Source organism: Oryctolagus cuniculus, chromosome 5 (genome assembly GCF_051225735.1).
Source record: "Oryctolagus cuniculus isolate XC-2025 breed Fujian yellow rabbit chromosome 5, ASM5122573v1, whole genome shotgun sequence".
Taxonomy (NCBI): Eukaryota; Metazoa; Chordata; class Mammalia; order Lagomorpha; family Leporidae; genus Oryctolagus; species Oryctolagus cuniculus.
This window is the reverse complement of record NC_142871.1, coordinates 154,781,103-154,804,226: the sequence shown is the minus strand read 5'-3', so window position 1 is coordinate 154,804,226 and position 23,124 is coordinate 154,781,103. Positions and strand designations below refer to the sequence as shown.

At 37.5% G+C, this 23,124-nt stretch overlaps 1 protein-coding gene and 1 pseudogene across 1 annotated transcript; both read left to right on the top strand.

The window, feature by feature from the left end:
- Positions 1-423: 423 nt before the first annotated feature.
- LOC100339565 (olfactory receptor 2B11-like) lies at positions 424-3,522 on the top strand. Its single transcript, XM_002714183.3, has 2 exons — positions 424-459; positions 2,593-3,522. The coding sequence occupies exons 1-2, from the start codon at positions 424-426 to the stop codon at positions 3,520-3,522; spliced, it is 966 nt and encodes a 321-aa protein (XP_002714229.3).
- Positions 3,523-12,274: 8,752 nt separating this feature from the next.
- LOC108177402 (olfactory receptor 2B11-like) lies at positions 12,275-13,407 on the top strand (annotated as a pseudogene).
- Positions 13,408-23,124: the final 9,717 nt, after the last annotated feature.

Sequence of the window (23,124 nt, the reverse complement as noted above, 5' to 3'; positions counted from 1 at the left end):
CTGTTCTGAGAGTGTAGAAAAGAGTTATAGACAACAAACATGATATCAGCGTGGCTCAATATACCTAAGTTTCTTTATACTCTATGTATTAGCTATAACCAGAGAAAGCATATATTTTTCTTTTTAAAAGGACTCTGAAATGATCAACAATTATAAACAAAACAATATTTAATATGATTAATAACATGAACAAAATTATAAATTATACAAATTACAGTCATTAGAGTTAGACATAATTAGTCATGGAAAATCAAATAAAAGATATCTCAAGAATTGGAGAACGATTCATAGTAGACAAATATAAAATGCAAATGTAAGGATGTTACATGAATATACAAAAGATTTTTATAACACAATTGCTTAATGATATTGGCAGATAACAGTTTTTCAGAATACTATTTTAAAAATCAATTCATTTACACCATGCTTATTTCACATTCCACCTACAACAAAGAATTTCTCCATAAAAAGATCTTATGCAAAGGTATGTTCCTAAATTCGGTGTATTCATCTTGAGTAAAATACAATTTATGCTTAGAGGGGTAGAAACCAATCTCATTCAAGAAACACACCTAGAATACATATGTTTCTTTGGAATCTTAAAATTCTGAATTTATAATCTCATATTCTGCTGATTTTTTAGGAATTATTTGCTTTTTTATATTAATCCTCCTTAGCTATTAGCACACTATAGAAATGAATGAATTTTTTTAGTAAAGAGTATGAATGGAAATAGGAGAGGATGGAGGAAGAAGGTGGCAGTGTGGGTGAAAAGGTAGGTACTATGGGAAGAATCACTCTGTTTCTAAAGTTGTATTTATGAAATGCATGAAGTTTGTATACCTTAAATAATTTTTCTGGGAGAAAAAAAGAAATGAGTAGTTAACAAATCTTAAAATATACATAGTAAAATTTCCTTTTTAGTAAGGTTTGGGGGAGAATTCTAAGTAATTTAACGAATGTAAAAAGCCCCTTGGAGTGTTTGACACACAGCACTTGTTAAGGCTTGGTTGGAATTATTATCTTATTCTTATTATTACATACTTCTGACCTACAATGAATATAATCAAAAGACAACATTCACATATTAGTTCTGAGTAGCTTTGCGTGACACCTCCCAGAATGACTTTGGGATTTCAAAGGAAGAGAGCATATGGAAACTGTGCTTTGTAACCTTAAGAATACAACACGGTACTATCAAACCACTAATTAGCAGAGTAACTTGATTTTGTTTTGTTTAAATGTGACTTTCAGGTAAACAAACAACAACAAAGGAATATGACCTAAAAATGAAAAATAACTTCTGGATTTGAGTACATCTCTGGGCTTAAATTGGAATGTTGACTTTACCCCTGAGAGCAATTACCTGAAGGTAAAAATATATTTGTAGCTGTACAATCAGTGAGTCATTGTCCTATATCTTACAATAGAATAGGATGATAAAGCAATTTGCTAAATAAAAACCCTGACAATATAGAAAAATTAAATAAAACTTCACATTGAAGGGCAATAGTCACAGTCTAGAAGTAGTCAGACAACAGAAACAAATTATTATGCAGTGAGAAAATTGTTGGTAGTTGAACTCCAATTTATACTTAGAGAAACTGTTACTAAAGTTTTCATATCTCTTACTTAATTTGAAATAGCTAAGAAATACTTTTTTAAACACAAAATCTTGCTGTGCAAAGACATGACTATGCAACGAAGTACCTGGAGATGGATAAAGCTATCTTGATTCTCAGAGATCCAGGTATCTTCTGCCTTTTCTAGAACTATTGAAATCTCAATGTTTTTACTCTTCTGAACATCTCGGTAATGTATTGTAGCAGATATTCTGAAACTGGGCCACCCAACTCCAGGGTACCAGGCTACACCTACTCTATCAGGCTCATGGTGATAGAAACAACTGAACTTCAGTTTAACAGCCTCCTTGGCTGATTTTTATACAAACCTAAGTGTAAACAGCATTACTTTGGAGTCACTTCTACTTTTCATTTTTAATACTAATCAAAAGTAAAATAGATAGTTATCATCATCTTTATTATTCACAAGAGGATATTCACATTAAGAATTTACTGATTGAAAGTAATAGGCGGAGCCAGGCCATGGCTCACTTTGTTAATCCTCTGCCTGTGTCACTGGCATCCCTTATGGGTGCCGGGTTCTAGTCCTGGTTGCTCCTCTTCCAGTCCAGCTCTCTGCTGTGGCCCAGGAAGGCAGTGGAGGATGGCCCAAATACTTGGGCCCCTGCAGCCGCGAGAGAGACCAAGAAGAAGCACCTGGCTCCTGGCTCCAGATTTGCACAGCGCTGGCCATGGTGTCCATTATGGGGGGTGAATCAATGGAAGGAAGACTTTTCTCTCTGTCTCTGTGTCTATAACTCTGCCTGTCAAATAAATTTAAAAAAAGAAAGTAATAAGCTTTACTTTAGTGCCATGGAAGCAAATATCATCAACTAATGGCAGATTCCTTATATTATTTACCCTAGTAGTAACTGATTGACATCTTATATTAATGGCCAATGCATAATTATATTTTATCATTCCTCATAACTTCTTTCTTTAGGGGAAACAGTTAATGATAATGGCACTGATTAATGTAAGCCACCCTGAAGAGTTCATTCTACTTGGCTTTGCTGACCGACCTTGGTTGGAGCTGCCTCTCTTCATTGTTCTCCTCATAACATACCCCATGGCCCTGCTGGGAAACATTGCCATCATTCTGCTGTCCAAGACAGACCCCCGTCTCCACAGCCCCATGTATTTCTTCCTCACCAACCTCTCCTTTCTGGACATGTGTTACACTACAAGCATTGTCCCTCAGATGCTGTTTAACCTGGGAAGCTCCAAGAAGACCATCAGCTACATGGGGTGTGCAATTCAGCTTTATATCTTCCACACGATGGGGGGCACAGAGTGTCTGCTCTTGGCACTTATGTCCTTTGACCGCTATGTGGCCATCTGCAGACCTCTGCACTACCCACTCATCATGAATCAGCGCATCTGCACCCTGTTAGTATCCATTGTGTGGCTCAGTGGAATAACCTATGCTGTCTCGGAGGCCACTGTTACATTACAGTTGCCTCTGTGTGGAGTCAATACACTGGATCACTTGCTGTGTGAGATTCCGGTTCTGATAAAGACTGCCTGTGGGGAAAAGCTGGTTAATGAGCTCACACTCTCTGTTGTGTGCATTTTTATATTAGCTGTTCCTCTATGTTTAATCCTTGCTTCCTATGCTAGTATTGGCAATGCTGTAGTTAAGATTAAATCTTCTGAGGGAAGGAAAAAAGCTTTTGGGACATGTTCTTCTCACCTCATTGTAGTTTTCTTATTTTATGGCCCAGCCATTAGCATGTACCTTCAGCCCCCTTCTTCCATCTCAAAGGACCAGCCCAAGTTCATGGCTCTCTTCTATGGAGTGGTGACTCCTACACTCAACCCTTTCATCTATACCCTTAGGAACAAGGACGTAAAAGGAGCCTTAGGAAGCCTATTGAGAAATATTTTCAGTTCTAAATGATAGCTTTTAAACATCAAATAAAATTACATGACAATTAATGTAGATCTAGATGGATTTTTCTAAAAGCTCATTTTTGATTTATAAACAAATTTCATGTTACATGGTCTTCTTTCAAAAAATTTCATGTTTTTTTCTTTTATAATCATGTTAGATGAGTACCATACTCAGTTAATTTCACCAAAATGATCCCTCTGATTTTAAAAGTGCACTAAAATACTTCTGTTTGCCACACACTGAAATAGTAACTATGTTAAGTAGCAAATATATAACATGGTATTAATTAGTTAAATTTACCATCATCAAACAGCTTGACTACAAATATCATCTTTGGACTTCCTATTAGTGTTATCTCAGAAATGTTATCTCATTCTTTATGTTTAACTACATAATCAGTAGTCAAGATGATTTTGCTGTGTACTCATTGTGAAGCATACTAGACTTTATAAAAATAATATCAGCCTCAGTTCATATAGATGCTATTGCTTCTTTAGAAAAACACATTATAAGGTTAAGTATATATGGAGGCTGGTGCTGTGGTGCAATAGGTTAATCCTCTGCTGTGGCGCCAGCATTCCATATGGATGTCAGTTCTAGTCCTGACTGCTCCTCTTCCAATCCAGCTCTCTGCTATGGCCTGGAAAAGCAGTAGAAGATGGCCCAAATGCTTGGGTCCCTGCACCTATGTGGGAAACCAGGAAGAAGCTCCTGGCTCCTGGTTTCGGATCAGCGCAGCTTCGGTCATTGTGGCCATTTGGGGAGTGAACCAATGGAAGGAAGATCTTTCTCTGTCTCTCCCTCTCACTGTCTGTAACTCTACCTATCAAATAAATAAATAAATAAATATTTTAAAATAAAAAGGTTAAGTATATAAATACCAGTTAAGACAACCACAACTGATATCAGAGTGCCTGGTTCAATACCTGGCTATGACTCCTGACTCTACCTTCAAATTTATGAAGACCCTGGGAGGCAATAGTGATAGTTCAAGTAATTGAGTTACTACTGCAACTCACATTGGAGACCTATATTGACTTCCCAGCTCCTAGGTTTGGTCCTAGTCCCGAGACATTGCAGGCATTTGAGGAGTGAACCAAAAAACCAAAACTGGATGGGAGTGTGTTCTCTCTCTTTCTCTCTCTCTCTCTTTCTCCCTCCCTCACTCTCTCTTTGCTTCTAATTTATTTCTATATCTCTCAGCTTCTTTTTTAATTAACTAATTTATTTGAAAGGCAGAGTTACAGAGAAGGAGGGATAGAGCAGAGACAAAGAAGTCGTCTGGAAATAGGGACAGGATTAAGATGGTGGAATAGGGAGGGAGCTTACTGCTCTAGTCTAGGAGAAGATAGTTTTTACAAAGTGGAGAGAGTACAATCTCAGGGAAGAGTTAGGGAGAAAATGTCTACACAAATTAGAGGGACATAGCAGACCTATGTAGAATGTGAAGGCATGCACAAATCAGGACCCCAGCAGCTGAGAGCCTCCATCCCAGCTTTGGAAAGAGGTGAAACTGGACTGCAGCAGCCCAAGCCACTGGTTATAAAATTGATGGAAAAGACAGGAGGGAATCCAGCTGGGAGCCCTGTGGGTATAGTGTACCTGCCAAATTAGAGGAAGAAAAAAAGAGGGCGGGGGCATGTTTCTCTCTCCTTGATGACCCTGGAATGGCCTCCTATAATAAGCCAATACAGAGTGGGCACCATTTTGGACATACGTAACAGTTTTGCCACCTTGTGGCAGCACCCAGAAACCAGCTCTGCAGAGATTCTAGAGTCTGGTGGAGGAGAACTGACACAGGGCTTGGTGCTTGTGACTGGGGGAGGCTTGTGTGCCAGGACTGTGAAAACACTGAGACTGCAGAGCTTGGGAAACACTGAGGCTGGGTGGGAAGGCTCAGAGTATGGCTGGGACTTTGGGCAGCCACTGTGGGAGGCTCCACATGCTCAGGGTTCCCTGGTGCCCTGATGAAGGACACTTCCAAGGAATCTTCTTACATTGAGGACTACACACATCTTTTGTGTTATCCTTGTGGAAGGGCAGATAAATATACCCACTGCTGCCCAGGCCCTGGTCTCCCTTGAGGAGAGGAAATGAACTGAGTCTACATCAACAACAGAAAAAAAAATCCATTCTTATTAAAATTTTTAAATAAAAGAGGAGATTTACCACACCCAACCTGGGGTCACCTTAACATTCCCTTCACCCTGGAGCACTGAACAGAGTTCTCTAGCCACACCCACCACATGCCTCTAGGTATTCCCTGAAAGCAGACAGTCCACTAATCCAAACATAGTCCAAAGATAAAAGATACTGCAGCAAAAAAAAAAAAAAAAGAAGAAGAAGGAGAAGAAGAAACCAATGAGTATCTCTACAAACGACGAATAATATATGCACCAATTCAAGAAACAAGAATTAGGAACACAGCATGGTACCCCCAAAAGAATACAACACTTGAATACTAGATTCTGAAGATGAAGAGTATGAAGAAATGCAAGAAATGTAATTCAAAAAATGTTATTCAGATTGCATAGAAGTAATTAGAAGCAAATGAATGAACTAGTGAAAACCATACACATGAAATAAAATTTTGCCTACAAAATTGAGATTTAAATAGATAACAAATTAAGTTTTGGATGTGAAGAATTCAATAGAAAAAATTAAAAATGCAATAAAAACTCTTAAAACAAAAATAGTGAAGCAGAAGGGAGAATATCCAACATAGAAGACAAAAATGCAAGAAACTATACAGTCAGATAGAAAACAAGGTGAGGAATTAGAAAACTAAAAAACACTGCTGGGAATCTACAGGATACTATCGAATGACAAAACATACAAGTTCTAGGAGTTCCTGAAGGCTTAGAAAGAGAGAAAAGGTTAGAAGGTCTTTTTAGTTAAATAATAACAGAAAATTTCCCCAACTTAGAGAAAGAAAGGACATCCAAGTATGGGAAGCACATAGAACACCTAATAGACATGACCAGAAAAGATATTCGTAACAACACATTGCAATCAAACCCTCCACAATAAAACATAAAGAAATATTATAAAATGTGCATGAAAGAAATGCCAGATTACTTTCAGAGGATCTCCAATTAGACTCATAGCAGACTTCTCATCAAAAACCCTACAGGCTAGGAGAGAATGGCAAGATATAGTCCAAGTCTTTTTTTTAACATTTATTTAGTAAATAAAATTTTCCCAAGTACAGGTTATAGATTACAATGGCTTTTTCCCCCCCATAAATTCCCTCCCACTCGCACCCCTCCCCTTTCCCACTCCCTCTCCCCTTCCATTCACATCAAGATTCATTTTCAATTATCTTTATATACAGAAGATTGATTTAGTATATATTAAGTAAAGATTTCATCAGTTTGCACCCACACAGAACATAAAGTGTAAACTACTATTCGAGGACTAAATATAGCATTAATTCACATTGGACAACACATTAAGGACAGAGATCCCACATGAGAAGTAAGTACACAGTGACTCCTGTTGTTGACTTAACAATTTGACACTTTTGTTTATGGCATCAGTAATCTCCCTAGGCTCTAGTCATGAATTGCCAAGGCTATGGAAGCCTCTTGAATTCACTGACTTCGATCTTATTTAGACAAAGTCATAGTCAAAGTGGAAGTTCTCTCCCCCCTTTAGAGAAAGGTTCCTCCTTCTTTGGGTATCTCACACGCAGATCTTTCTTTCTTTTTTTCTTTCTTTTTTTTTATTTTGCCACAGTGTCATGGCTCTCCATGCCTAAAATACTCTCATGGGCTCTTCAGTCAGATCCGAATGCCTTTAGGGTTGATTCTTAGGCAAGAGTGCTGTTTAGGACATCTGCCATTCTATGAGTCTGCTCTGTATGCCGCTTCCCAAGATGGATCGTTCTCTCCCTTTTTGATTCTATCAGTTAGTATTCGCAGACACTAGTCTTGTTTGTGTGATCCCTTTGACTCTTAGACCTATCAGTGTGATTAATTGTGAACAGAAATTGATCACTTTGACTAGTGAGATGGCATTGGTACATGCAATCTTGATAGGATTGTATTGGAATCCACTGGCACATTTCTAACTCCACCATTTGGGGCAAGTCAGGTTGAGCATGTCCCAAATTGTACATCTCCTCCCTTTCTTATTCCCACTCTTATATTTAACAGGGATCACTTTTCAGTTAAATGTCAGCACCTAAGAATAATTGTGTGTTAATTACAGAGTTCAACCAATAGTATTACTAGAAAAAAAAACTAAATGGGATAAAGTATTGCATTGTACGTCAACAAGTCAGGGCAAGGGATGATCAAATCACTGTTTCTTATAGTGTCCATTTCACTTCAACAGGTTTCCCCTTTGGTGCTCAGATAGTTGTCACTGATCAGGGAGAACATATGATATTTGTCCCTTTGGGACTGGCTTAATTCACTCAGCATGATGTTTTCCAGATTCCTCCAATTTGTTGCAAATGACAGGATTTCATTGTTTTTCACTGCTGTATAGTATTCTTTTTTTTATTTTTTTGACAGGCAGAGTGGACAGTGAGAGAGAGAGACAGAGAGAAAGATCTTCCTTTGCCGTTGGTTCACCCTCCAATGGCCGCCGCAGCCGGCGCGCTGCGGCCGGCGCACTGCGCTGATCCGATGGCAGGAGCCAGGAGCCAGGAGCCAGGAACCAGGTGCTTTTCCTGGTCTCCCATGGGGTGCAGGGCCCAAGCACCTGGGCCATCCTCCACTGCACTCCCTGGCCACAGCAGAGGGCTGGCCTGGAAGAGGGGCAACCAGGACAGAATCCGGCGCCCCGACCGGGACTAGAACCCAGTGTGCCGGCGCCGCTAGGTGGAGGATTAGCCTAGTGAGCCGCGGCACCGGCCTGCTGTATAGTATTCTATATACATGTCCCATAATTTCTTTATCCAGTCTACTGTTGATGGGCATTTGGGTTGGTTCCAGGTCTTAGCTATTGTGAATTGAGCTTAAATAAACATTAAGTTTCAGACAGCTTTTCTGTTTGTGAATTTGATTTCCTAGGACCTAGTGAATGTGTGGAGCTAATGAACTGAGACTGTGAAAAAAGAGACGGTGAGTGAGAGAACTCACAGAGTTCACGTGAGTACTCTTACAGAGATGCGACAATTCGGTAACATTGGCAACCCAGTGAGAGACTGCAGGAGACTTTGAGCCCACACTGAGGGCAGACTTAGACCCCAATACAATAGGAATGGGGGACTTCAATACTCCACTCTCAGAAATACACATATGAACAGGACAGAAGATCAACAAGGAAACAGTAGATTTAAATGACACTATAGCCCAAATGGATCTAACAGATATCTACAGAACTTTTCATCCTACACATAAAGAATTTCCATTCTTCTCAGCAGTACATGGAACCTTCTCTAGGATTGACCACATACTAGGCCATAAAGCAAGTCTCAGCAAATTCAAAAGAATCCAAAAAATACCATGCATCTTCTCAGACCATAATGGAATGAAGCTGGAAGTAAGTTAGCAACTCAGGAATCCCTAGAGCATATGCAAACACATGGAGATTGAACAACATGCTCCTGAATGAACAACGGGTCATAGAAGATATCAAAAGAGAAATCAAAAATTTTCTGGAAGTAAATGAGGATAACAGCATAACATACCAAAACTTATGGGATACAGCAAAAGTAGTGTTAAGAGGAAAGTTTATAGCAATAGGTGCCTACATCAAGAAATTGGAAAGGCACCAAATAAATGAGCTTTCAATTCATCTCAAGGATCTAGAAATCTGCAGCAAACCAGACCCAAATCTAGTAGGAGTAGAGAAATAATTAAAATCAGAAAAGAAATCAATAGGATTGAATCCAAAAAAAAAAATCAAATAAATCAGCCAAATGAGGAGTTGGTTTTTTGAAAAAATAAACAAAATTGACACCCATTGGCCCAACTAACTAAAAAAAGAAGAGAAAAGACCCAAATCAATAAAATCAGAGGTGAAAAATGAAACAGAAAAACAGACACCATAGAAATAAAAAGAATCATCAGAAATTACTACGAAGAGTTGTATGCCAGCAAACAGGGAAATCTATCAGAAATGGATAGATTCCTGGACACATGCAACCTACCTAAATTGAACCAGGAAGATATAGAAAACATAAACGGACCCATAACTGAGACAGAAATGGAAACAGTAATAAAGGCCCTCCCAGAAAAGAAAAGCCCAGGACCAGATGGATTCACTGCTGAATTCTACCAGACATTTAAAGAAGAACTAACTCCAATTCTTCTCAAACTATTCAGAACAATCGAAAAAGATGGAATCCTCCCAAATTCTTTCTATGAAGCCAGCATCACCTTAATCTCTAAGCCAGAGAAAGATGCAGCATGAAAGAAAATTACAGACCAATTTCCCTGATGAACATAGACACAAAAATCCTCAATAAAATTCTTGCCAATAGAATACAACAACACATCAGAAAAATCATCCACCCTGACCAGGTGGGATTTATCCCTGGCATGCAGGGATGGTTCAATGTTCGCAAAGCAATCAATGTGGTACACCACATTAACAGACTGCATAAAAAAACATGAATGTCTCAATAGATGCAGAGAAAGCATTTGATAAAATTCAACACCCTTTCATGATGAAAACTCTAAGCAAATTGGGTATGGAAGGAACATTCCTCAATACAATCAAAGCAATTTATGAAAAAACCACAGCCAACATCCTATTGAATGGGGAAAAGTTGGAAGCATTTCCACTGAGATCTGGTACCAGACAGGGATGCCCACTCTCACCACTGCCATTCAATGTAGTTCTGAAAGTTTTAGCCAGAGCTATTAGGCAAGAAAAAGAAATTAAAGGAATACAAATTGGGAAGGAAGAAGTCAAACTATCCCTCTTTGCAGATGATATGATTCTTTATTTAGGGGATTCAAAGAACTCTACTAAGAGACTATTGGAAGTCATAGAGCAGTTTGGCAAAGTGGCAGGATATAAAATCAATGCACAAAAATCAACAGTCTTTGTCTACACAGGCAATGCCATGGCTGAGGAAGAACTTCTAAGATCAATCCCATTCACAATAGCTACAAAAACAATTGAATACCTTGGAATAAACTCAACCAAGGATGTTAAAGATCTCTATGATGAGAATTACAAAACCTTAAAGAAAGAAATAGAAGAGGATACCAAGAAATGGAAAAATCTTCCATGCTCATGGATTGGAAGAATCGACATCATCAAAATGTCCATTCTCCCAAAAGCAATTTATAAACTCAGTGGGACACCAACAAGATACCAAAGACATTCTTCTCAGATCTAGAAAAAATGATGCTGAAATTCATATGGAGACGCCAGATCCTCAAATAGCTAAAGCAAACTTGTACAACAAAAACAAAGCCAGAGGCATCACAATACCAGATTTCAGGACATACTACAGGGCAGTTGTAATCAAAACAGCATGGTACTGGTACAGAAACAGATGGATAGACCAATGGAACAGAATAGAAACACCAGAAATCAATCCAAACATCTACAGCCAACTCATATTTGATCAAGGATCTAAAACCAATTCCTAGAGTAAGGACAGTCTATTCAATAAATGGTGCTGGAAAAATTTATTTCCACATGCAGAATCATGAAGCAAGACCCCTACCTTTCACCTTAAACAAAAATCCACTCAACATGGATTAAAGACTTAAATCTATGACCCAACACCATCAAATTATTAGAGAACTTAGGAGAAACCCTGCAAGATATAGGTACCAGCAAAGACTTCTTGGAAAAGACCCCAGAAGCACAGGTAGTCAAAGCCAAAATTAACATTTTGCATTGCATCAAATTGAGAATTTTCTGTACTTCAAAAGAAACAGTCAGGAAAGTGAAGAGGCAACCGACAGAATGGGAAAAATATTTGTAAACTATGCAACAGATAAAGGGTTGAAAACCAGAATCTACAAAGAAATCAAGAAACACCACAACATCAAAACAAACAACCCACTTCAGAGATGGGCCAAGGACCTCAATAGACACTTTTCAAAAGAGGAAATCCTAATGGCCAACAGGCACATGAAAAAATGTTCAAGATCACTAGCAATCAGGGAAATGCAAATCAAAACCACAATGAGGTTTCACCTCACCCCGGTTAGAATGGCTCACATTCAGAAATCTACCACCAACAGATGCTGGAGAGGATGTGGAGAAAAAGGGACACCAATCCACTGTTGGTGGGAATGCAAACTGGTAAAGCCACAATATAAGTCAGTTTGGAGATCCTCAGAAACCTGAATATAGCCCTACCACATGGCCCAGCCATCCCACTCCTTGGAATTTACCCAAATAAATTAAATTGGAAAATAAAAGAGCTGTGTGTACTTCCATGTTTATTGCAGCTCAATTCACAATAGCAAAGACATGGAATCAACCTAAATATCCATCACCAGTAGACTAGATAAAGTATTAAGAGCATTACTTTGGAGTTTCCAAAAGATACTTCTACTTTTCATTTAATACCCACAAGAATTAAGGAAGTAGCTGTTATACTTTTTATACAGAGGAGGAAATTCAGCCTCAGAATAGTTACCTTATTTGCTTCAGCTAACCATCTTTAATTCATAGTGTCATGAATGAAAATGTTATCACCCGGTGTATATTCTTCATTTTCCCCAGATGATATTGAACCTTACTATCCATGAATGAATGCCAATACGTAATAGTCATTAACTCTTTCTAGCACTTTCGTCACTACTCTCTTAATTCATGAAACAAACTGAGGATAATGGCACTGATTAATGAAAGCCACCCTGAAGAGTTCATTCTATTCAGCTTTGATGACTGGCCTTGGCTGGAGCTGCCTCTCTTCATTGTTCTCCTCATAACATACCCCATGGCCCTGCTGGGAAACATTGCCATCATTCTGCTGTCCAAGATAGACCCACGACTCCACAGCCCCATGTATTTCTTCCTCACCAACCTCTCCTTTCTGGATATGTGTTACACCACAAGCATTGTCTCTCAGATGCTGTTTAACCTGGGAAGCTCCAAGAAGACCATCAGCTACATGGGGTGTGCAATTCAGCTTTACATCTTCCACACGATGGGGGCCACAGAATGTCTGCTCTTGGCGCTTATGTCCTTTGATCGCTATGTGGCCATCTGCAGACCTCTGCACTAACCGCTCATCATGAATCAACACATTTGCCACTTACTCGTATTCACTGTGTGGCTGGGTGGAATCACCTATGCTGTCTTGGAGGCCACTCTTACATTGCAGCTGCCTCTGTGTGGAGTCAATACACTGGATCACTTGCTGTGTGAGATTCCAGTTCTGATAAAGACTGCCTGTGGGGAAAAGTAGGTTAATGGGCTCACACTCTCTGTGGTGTGCATTTTTATATTAGTTGTTCCTCTATGTTCATTTTTTGCTTCTTATGCTCATATTGGTCATGCTATTTTTAGATTAAATCTTCTGAGGGAAGGAAAAAGGCTTTTGGGACATGTTCCTCACATCTCATTGTAGTTTTCTTTTTTATTGTCCTAGCATTAGCATGTACCTTCAGCCCCCCTCCACAATCTCAAAGGACCAGCCCAAGTTCATGGCTCTCTTCTTTTTTTTTTCTTTTTTTTAAGCTTTTATTTAATGAATATAAATTTCCAAAGTACAGCTTCTGGATTACAATGGCTCTCCCCCCAATAACTTCCCTCCCACCCGCAACCCTCCCCTTTCCCTCTCCCTCTCCCCTTCCATTCACATCAAGATTCATTTTCAATTCTCTTTATATACAGAAGATCATGGCTCTCTTCTATGGAGTGGTGACTCCTACACCCAACTCTTTTGTCTACACACTAAGAAATAAAGATGTGAAGGGGGATTTGAGGGACATGATGAGGAGCATTTTCAATCCCAAGTGATAGTAGACATCAAATGAAATTAGATATCAATTAGAGTGGGTTTAAATGTATCTCTCTAATAACTCATTATTTTATCCTAAATATTATAGTATATGTTGTTTTGGAAAATGTATCAATTCTGACATCCTTTATAAATATATAAAGCAAAGAAGAAGTTTAGTTACTCTCTACTAATATAGTACATTGTTTGTGGAAATACCTTAAATTATTATATTATGGTTCATACATACATAAATAGTAACTGTGTTAGATAGTTAAAATTAACAATATAAATTAATATATTAATTCATTAGCTCAAGTGACTCTTCAAAAGAATATCATGGTAGTCATCCATAATTGGGCTCCATCACTGTCACATGAGAATTGGTCATCTCTCTTCATTTTGTTCCAAGTGTAAGAGGGCAGCATGGCACGCTGAACATTCCATGTGAGCCACATTACATTTTCAAAGAATCATGAGTTTCACATGAGGTTGTACCTTCAACTTAAAGTGATGCTTTAGATTCTTTAAATTGCATTAAAATTCTAATTTCATTAATATATTTTATGTTATTTTTGTTACTGAATTTATAATTACATATTAAATAAATTAGAATAAAGATGTAAAAATATGGTAAATATTCTTAAAATTTATCTTGCATAACATAGCCATGAATTTTCTGAACCAGTGAGAGAACAAAAAAGTGATGTAATAGTTTGTATTTGGAAACATTCCTGTACATAAATAGGGAAAACCAGGAATACCTATTAAATCTGTTTAAAAATCTGTATGATAAATAAATAATTTATATTTCTGCGATGGAAAATTACATGATTACATAAAAAATTGAGAATCTTTAATCAATATAAATTTTGAATATGAGATTTTAAGATAATAAAATACAGAGGCAGCTTACTGTTCTAATCTATGGAAAGATAGTTTTAAAAAAGTGGAGAGAGTTCAATCTCAGGAAAGGGTTAGGGAGAAAACTTCAATAGGAACTCCATACAAGTTAGAGGAAAGTTTATAGCAATTCATGCCTACATCAAAAATTGGAAAGGAATCAATTAAATGAGCTATCAATGCATTTAAAGGTCTTAGAAAAACAACAACAAACTAAACCAAAAATTTTAAAAAGTTTAAAAAATATTAACATTAGAGAAGAAACAAAATTGAAACCAAAAAAATACAAAAAATCAGCAAAATAACATTTTTTTTCCAAAAAATAAGCAAAACTGATACACTGTTGGTCCAAAAATCAAGTACAAAAAAGAGGGAGAAGACCCAAATTAGTTAAATTAGAGTAGAAAAAAGTAACAACAGATACCACAGAAATAAAAAAAATCATCAGGAATTACTACAAAGAACTGTATGTCAACAAATTAGGAAATCTAGAAGAAATGGATAGATTCCTGGACACATATAACTTCCCTAAATTGAGCCATGAGGACATAGAAAACCTAAACAGACCAAGAACCAAGACAGAAATTGAATCACTAATAAAGACCCTCCCAACAAAGAAAAGTAGAGGATCGAATGGCTTCACTGCTGATTTCTACCAGACATTTAAAGAATAATTAACTCCAATTCTTATAAAGCTATTCAAAATAATTGAAATGGATTGAATTCTCCCAAACCACTTCTATGAAGCCAGAATCACGTTAATGCCTAAATCTGAAAAAGATACAACAGAAAAGAGAACCACAGACCAATTTTTCTGAAGAATATAGGTGCAAAAATTCTCAACAAAATAATATCCAATTGAATCCAATAAAAATTCAGAAAGATTATTCACCCAGACCAAGTGGGATTTATCCCTGGTATGATTTAACATTTGAAAATCAATCAATGTCATACATCGTATAAACAAACTGAGAACAAAAACCATATGATTATCTCAATAAATGCAGAGAAAGCATTTGATAAAACATCTTCATGATGAAAACCTTAAGCAAATTGGGTATAGAAGGAACATTCCTCAATACAATCAAGGCAACTTATGACAAACCAACAGCCAACATTCTATTGAATTAGGTAAAGTTGAGAGCATTCCTGCTAAGATCCAGAACCGGACAAAAGTCCCCATTCTCACCACTGCTATTTAATATAGTCCCAGAAGTTTTAGTCAGAATCATTAGGAAAGAAAAAAAATATCAAAGGGATACAAATTGAGAAGGAGGAAGTCAAACTATATTTATTTGCAGATAACATGATTCTAAATTTATGGGATCTGGCCGGTGCCACCGTAGCTCAATAGGCTAATCCTCCGCCTGTGGCGCCAGCACACGGGTTCTAGTCCCGGTTGGGGCACCAGATTCTGTCCCAGTTGCCCCTCTTCCAGGCCAGCTCTCTGCTGTGGCCCAGGAGTGCAGTGGAGGATGGCCCAAGTGCTTGGGCCCTGTACCCACATGGGAGACCAGGAGAAGCACCTGGCTCCTGGCTTCGGATCAGCGCAGTGCGCCGGCCACAGTGGCCACTGGGGGGTGAACCAACGGAAAAGGAAGATCTTTCGCTCTGACTCTCTCTCTCTCTCTCACTGTCCACTCTGCCTGTCGAAAAAAATTAAAAATAAATAAATAAATAAATAAATTTATGGGATCCAAAATACTCCACTAAGAGACTATTGGAACTCATAAAATAGTTCAGTAAAGTGACAGGGTATAAAATTAACACACAAAAATCAACGGTCTGTGTATACACAAATAATGTCAAGGCTGAGAAAGAACTTCTAAAATCAATCCTATTCACAATAACCAAAAAATAAAATTAAATTCCTTGGAATAATTTTAACTATGGACATCAAAGATCTTAACGATAAGATTACAAACATTAAAGAAATAAATAGGAGATGATAAAGGGGCTGGTGCTGTGGCATAGCAGGTGAAGCTGCCTGCAGTGCCAGCATCACATATGGGCACTGGTTCAAGTCCTGGCTGCTCCACTTCTGACCCAGCTCTCTGCTATGGCCTAGGAAAGCAATAGAAGATGGCTGAAATCCTTGGGCCCCTGTATCCATATGAGAGACCCAAAAGAAGCTCCTGGCTGCAGGCTTTGGATTAGCCTAGCTCTGGCCTTTGTGGCCATTTGGGGAGTTAACCAGCAGATGGAAGACCTCTCTCTAAAAATATATATGCCTCTGCCTCTGCAGCTCTGCCTTTCAAATAAATAAATAATTTTTCTAAAAAGTAGTGAGAGGAAAGGTTTTATTTATACTCATAGATATGCTTTATTTGTTTTATTTTCCATTTCTGGAACATATATTGAAATATATATATAGAAAAAATGTGTAGTAGCATGAGCAATATTTTGGCTAATTTGGGGGAAGTTCTGTTGAATCAAAGGCCCATGTTATATTTGAAGTTGAAAGTATGCTTTACCTTTGATGAAAGCCCTGATAAATCCTGGGAAAGAATTTTCAAGAAAAATGATCTAAAACTTTTCTGTTTCCCCAGCAAGCGGCCTTTCCTGAAAAAAAAAAATGGAAAAACACAAAGTTTAATGATTAAAAACAATATGAAAGTTAAAAGAAATGGGAAGAAGGCAGATATGCCTTGAGGACACTCTTCAAGGTAGAAACCCAAATGTTTTTACAATGGTTTTCTCCACACTAGAGATGTCCTCAGACCTATACAGCATAAAAACTGCACAGCATGAAGTGCGTCTTTCTCTCAAGAGGATGGTTAACATAAATGCACGTCAGGATCATGATTAAACAAATGCCTTTATGACTAATAAGCATTCAATTTTCCGACTGTGAAACTCAGATTTCCGATTACTTGATTGAATTCTGGAGTAAAATATAGGCTTAGGATGAGGCAAAGAAGCATGGGATGTGGTAGGGTAAGGAAATCTACATCAGACTTTGTTTGACTCTATAAAAGATGCTAGACAGAAACATGGACAAATACTGTCCATATTCAGTATAAAAAGTGGCCATCTTAACATTATTTTCATGCTTTTAAAAAATTATACTTTGATAAACTGTGCAATTTTACAATAGTGAAAAGTATGTACCTAATACACACAAGTCTAAAATGAAGCTTCAATATGTATGAGATAATATACACATATGCTGAAACATCACATGGAACCCTATGAATATGCAAAAATTTATTTTAATTTTAAAAATTGTTATTACAATAATTATACATATTTATATGCTATGGTGTAATGTTTCAACATGTATACAATGTTTACTGATCAAATCAGCTTATCAACATCTCCCTTTCTTTGACATTACTTTAGTATTAGAAACTTGGAGCTCCCTTCTATTTATGTATAAAATAAATTCTCAGTTGTAAATTATAGTCACTGAAAAAAGATAATGTGTGATTTCCACAGAAACTAATATCTAATTTTTTGAGTATTTGAATGAATTTATTTAAAGCACAATAAATTAGTCTTGCTCTAAAACTTTAATTCAGTAAGTACCTAATTGTACATTAGAAGCATTTCCACAGAGAGCTATGCCCCAAGGAAATTCTCTGGGATAAATATTAAGGGACTATTTGAAAACAATGCCCAAGAGTTTAAAACAATATCATACAAATACATGTACACAAAATCTTCTTCAGACTTCCTATGACTGTCTTTCTAAACTATGGGTTGTTTTCTCTTTGACATCCTTGTATCAATTGAAAAACTACGAATTCTGAAATGAATTCATAAATACTACACTCTTCTCTGTCATACGGACTCACTTTCCTTTTCTGAAAGTTTGAAGAATTCAACTATATTCCTTCATAATTCCTTTTTATTGAAGGCTATTTATCAAAATAAGGTGAGTAAAAACACACTTGCTTTTTAAAGATATGGACTCCTCAGGGAAGACTGGAGTGTGTAGACCTTAGTAGCTATTCTACATGTACAAAAGGCAGAGAGTTTCATCTCAGGAGCTTTTCCAAACCTTGGGAAAAATCTACGTCAGTTGTTCAACAAACTAGATTTATCATTGCAATTAATCTAATTGTCAGACATTCACTTACCCCAGATTTAAAAACACTAAACTTTTAATTAAAACTATATCCAACAGATATTAAAAACCTGAGTTAATTGTGAAGCTGTCATTGAATCATGTGAACGTATCATATAAATCATTTCTTAACATTTGGTGAAAACTACACAGATTAACTCATGAATATGTTTCATCCAGGTATTTTGGTGTCAAATAAAAATAAACTTTTTTCATCTTTTGATGTTTTGTCAATTATAAATCTAAAAAGTTATGGAAGTATACAATGTTATATGATGAAATAAAGAATGAATAAGATAAACTAGAATGCAAATGTGAATGTAGATACAAAGGAAGTGTTAACAGGAACAGAGCCTGGCACTTTATAAAGTGACTGAATATTCTGAGTTTTATGTATTATTATTCCAAAGAGTTACATTCACAAATCTAATATGTATTTTCCACAGTCAGCTTCCTAATTCCAATTCCTTTTTATTATCTTTACAACTTACAGTAAGCTGTGAATCTTGTAATTTCACTTTTTTTTTACTTTTTTATTTATGGAGAAGAGATTTTATTAATTTCTTTTTTTTTTTTTGACAGGCAGAGTGGACAGTGAGAGAGAGAGACAGAGAGAAAGGTCTTCCTTTTTGCTGTTGGTTCACCCTCCAATGACCGCTGTGGCCGGTGCACTGCGGCCGGGGCACCGCACTGATCTGAAGGCAGGAGCCAGGTGCTTCTCCTGGTCTCCCATGGGGTGCAGGGCCCAAGCACTTGGGCCATCCTCCACTGCACTCCCTGGCCATAGCAGAGAGCTGGCCTGGAAGAGGGGCAACCGGGACAGAATCCGGCACCCCAACCGGGACTAGAACCCGGTGTGCTGGTGCCGCAAGGCGGAGGATTAGCCTATTGAGCCATGGCGCCGGCCATGAGATTTTATTAATTTCATGGATATGATTTCAAGAATATAATGATGCTTTCCTCCCTCTCTTCCTCCCTTCCACATCCTCCCTTCATTTCCTTTTTCCTTTATATTTTTGCAATTGCACACTTTGAATTAACTATATAATCATAGATTCAATGCTCCTCTAAACAAAGAGCTCTACAAGTAAAAACTAGATGGACAACTATTCCAAGGGGTCTAGAAAACAGTTATAGACAACAAACATGATATCAGCTTGGCTCAATATATCTAAGTTTCTTTATACTCTATGTATTAGCTGTAACCAGAGAAAGCATATATTTGTCTTTGTGTGTCTCTCTGGCTTATTTTACTAAGCATAATGGTCTGCAGTTGCATCCATTTTGTTGTGAAAGACATTGCATTCTTTTGTTTGGCTGAGTAGTATTCCATAGTGTATATATACCACATTTTCTTTACCCAATCATCAGTTGATGGACATATGGGTGGATTCCATATCTCAGCAAGTGTGAATTGAGCTGCTATAAACGTAGGAGTACAGATAACTCTTTTTTTAAAGATTTATTTATTTATTTGTAAGTCAGAGTTACACAGAGAGAGGAGAAGCAGAGAGAGAGAGAGAGAGAGAAATCCTCCATCCTGTGGTTCACTACCCAATTGGCCACAACGGCTGGAACTGTGCTGATCCGAAGCCAGGAGCCAGGAGCTTCTTCTGGGTCTCCCACACAGTTGCAGGGACCCAAGGACTTGAGCCATCTTCTTACTGCTTTCCTAGGCCATAGCAGAGAGTTGGATTGGAAGTGGAGCAGCAGGGACTCAAATCAGCGCCCATATGGGATGCCAGCGCTTTAGGCCAGGGCATTAAACTGCCGCGCCACAGCACCGGCCCCCAGATAACTCTTTCATATGCTGATTTTATTTCCTTTGGGTAGATTCCTAGGAGTGGCATGGCTGGGTCATATGGTTTATTTATTTTCAGATTTCTAAGGAATCTCTACACTGTCTTCCACAATGGTTGTACTAGTTTACAATCCCACCAAGAGGGTATTAGGGTACTTTTCTCCACATCCTTGCCAGTGGTTGTTGTTTTTGCTTTTTGTATGATGGCCACTCTAGTTAGGATGAGGTGAAACCAATTGTGGTTTTAATTTGCATTTCTTTGATGGTTAGTCCAGTGAAACAGTAATGGAAAATCGCTGAAAATAGAAGACTGAAAAATAACAGATGGACTCCAACAGCTAACAGTAATGAAATGTAAGAACTACAAGAAAAAGATTAAAAATCTAAGTATCACATTGCAATGCTTAAATATATTTTAAGGCTAACTCATCTTGATTGGATCAATTTGAATAAGCACACTGATTAATCTTCTAACACCTCCAGGGAAGAGTCCAGAGAAGTGAAAAGACTCTGAATTGATCCACAATCTTAAACAAATCAATATTTAATATGATAAATAATATAAACAAAATTATAAATTATACAAATTTAATAAAATGGCTGAAAACATACTGGATAGATTACAGTAATTAGAGTTAGACATAATTAGTCATAGAAGATTCATGGAGAATCAAATAAAAGATATCTAAATAATTGGAGAATGATTCATAATAGAAAAATATAAAATGCAAATGTAGGGATATTACATAAATAGACAAAAGATTTTTTTTTCACTTTCTTTTTTTTTTAACTTTTATTTAATGAATATAAATTTCCAAAGTACGACTTATGGATTACAATGGCTTCCCCCCCATACCGTCCCTCCCACCCACAACCCTCCCCTTTCCCACTCCCTTTCCCCTTCCATTCACATCAAGATTCATTTTCGATTATCTTAATATACAGAAGATCAGCTTAGTATACATTAAGTAAGGATTTCAACAGTTTGCTCCCACACAGAAACATAAAGTGAAAAACAATAGATGATTTTTTTTAAATGATGATGAAATCAGAGCAGACCTATTGTCATGTTTAATCCCAGTGAGAGTCAAGTTGGGACTTGATAATTTCTTTCTTTCTTTCTTTTTTTTTTTTTTTTTTTTTTTACAGAAGATCAGTTTAGTATGCATTAAGTAAAGGTTTCAACAGTTTGCACCCCCATAGAAACACAAAGTGAATTATATTGTTTGAGTACTCGTTATAGCATTAAATCTCAATGCACAGCACATTAAGGACAGAGATCCTACATGAGGAGTAAGTGCACAGTGACTCCTGTTGTTGACTTTACCAATTGACACTCCTGTCTATGGCATCAGTAATCTCCCTATGCTCCAGTCATGAGTTTCTAAGGCTATGGAAGCCCTCTGAGTTCTCCGACTCTTATCTTGTTTAGACAAGGTCATAGTCAAAGTGGAGGTTCTCTCCTCCCTTCAGAGAAAGGTACCTCCTTCTTTGATGACCCATTCTTTCCACTGGGATCTCACTCACAGAGATCTTTTGCCAGAGTGTCTTGGCTTTCCATACCTGAAATACTCTTATGGGCTTTTCAGCCAGATCCGAATGCCTTTAGGGCTGATTCTGAGGCCAGAGTGCTATTTAGGACATCCGCCATTCTATGAGTCTGCTGAGTATCTCACTTCCCATGTTGGATCACTCTCCCCTTTATTTATTCTATCGGTTAGTGTTAGCAGGTATTAGACTTGTTTATGTGCTCCCTTTGACTCTTAGTCCTTTCATTATGATCAGTTGTGAACTGAAATTGATCACTTGGAATAGTGAGATGGCATTGGTACATGCCACCTTGATGGGACTGAATTGGAATCCCCTGGTATGTTTCTAACTCTACCATTTGGGGCAAGTCAGCTTGAGCATGTCCCAAATTATACATCTCTTCCCTCTCTTATTCCCACTCTTATGTTTAACAGGGATCACATTTCAGTTAATTTTCAACACTTAAGAATAACTGTGTATTAACTACAGAATTAAACAAAAGATTTTTATAACACAATTGCTTAATGATGTTGACAGATTAGGGTTTTTCAGAATACTATTTTAAAAATCAATTTATTCACACCATACTTATTTCATGTGCCACCTACAACAAAGAATTTCTCCAGAAAAAGATCTTATGCAAAGATATGTTCCTAAATTCAGTGTACTCATCTTGAATAAAGTAAAGCTCAAATGGGGGGTAGGAACCAATCTAATTCAAGAAACACATCTAGAATACATATTTCTCTTTCTTTCTTTCTTTCTTTTTCTTTTTTTTTTTTTGACAGCATAGTTAGACAGTGAGAGAGAGAGAGAGAAAGGTCTTCCTTCCATTGGTTCACCCCTGAAATGGTCCGCTGAGCTGACCTGAAGTCAGGAGCCAGGTGCTTCCTCCTGGTCTCCAACGCGGGTGCAGGGCCCAAGCACTTGGGCCATCCTTCACTGCCTTCCTGGGCCACAGCAGACAGCTGGACTGGAAGAGGAGAAACCGGGACAGAACAGAACCGGCGCCCCAACTGGGGGTAGAATCCGGAGTGCCAGCGCCGCAGGCGGAGGATTAGCCTAGTGAGCCACAGCTCTAGCCTAGAATACATATTTTTCTTTGGAATCTTAAAATTCTGAATTTATAATCTCATATTTTGCTGATTTTTTAGGAATTACTCACTTTTTATATTTAACCTCCTTAATTATTAGCACACTATAGAAATGAATGAATTTTTTTAGTAAAAAGTATGAATGGAAATAGGAGAGGCAGGAGGAAGAAGGTGGCAGTGTCGGTGAGAGGGTGGATACTATAGGAAGAATCACTCTGTTTCTGAAGTTGTATTTATGAAATGCATGAAGTTTCTATACCTTAAAGGTTTCTGGCAGAAAAAAGGAATGAATAATTAATAATATCTTAAAATAATATAGTAAAATTACCTTTCTAATAAG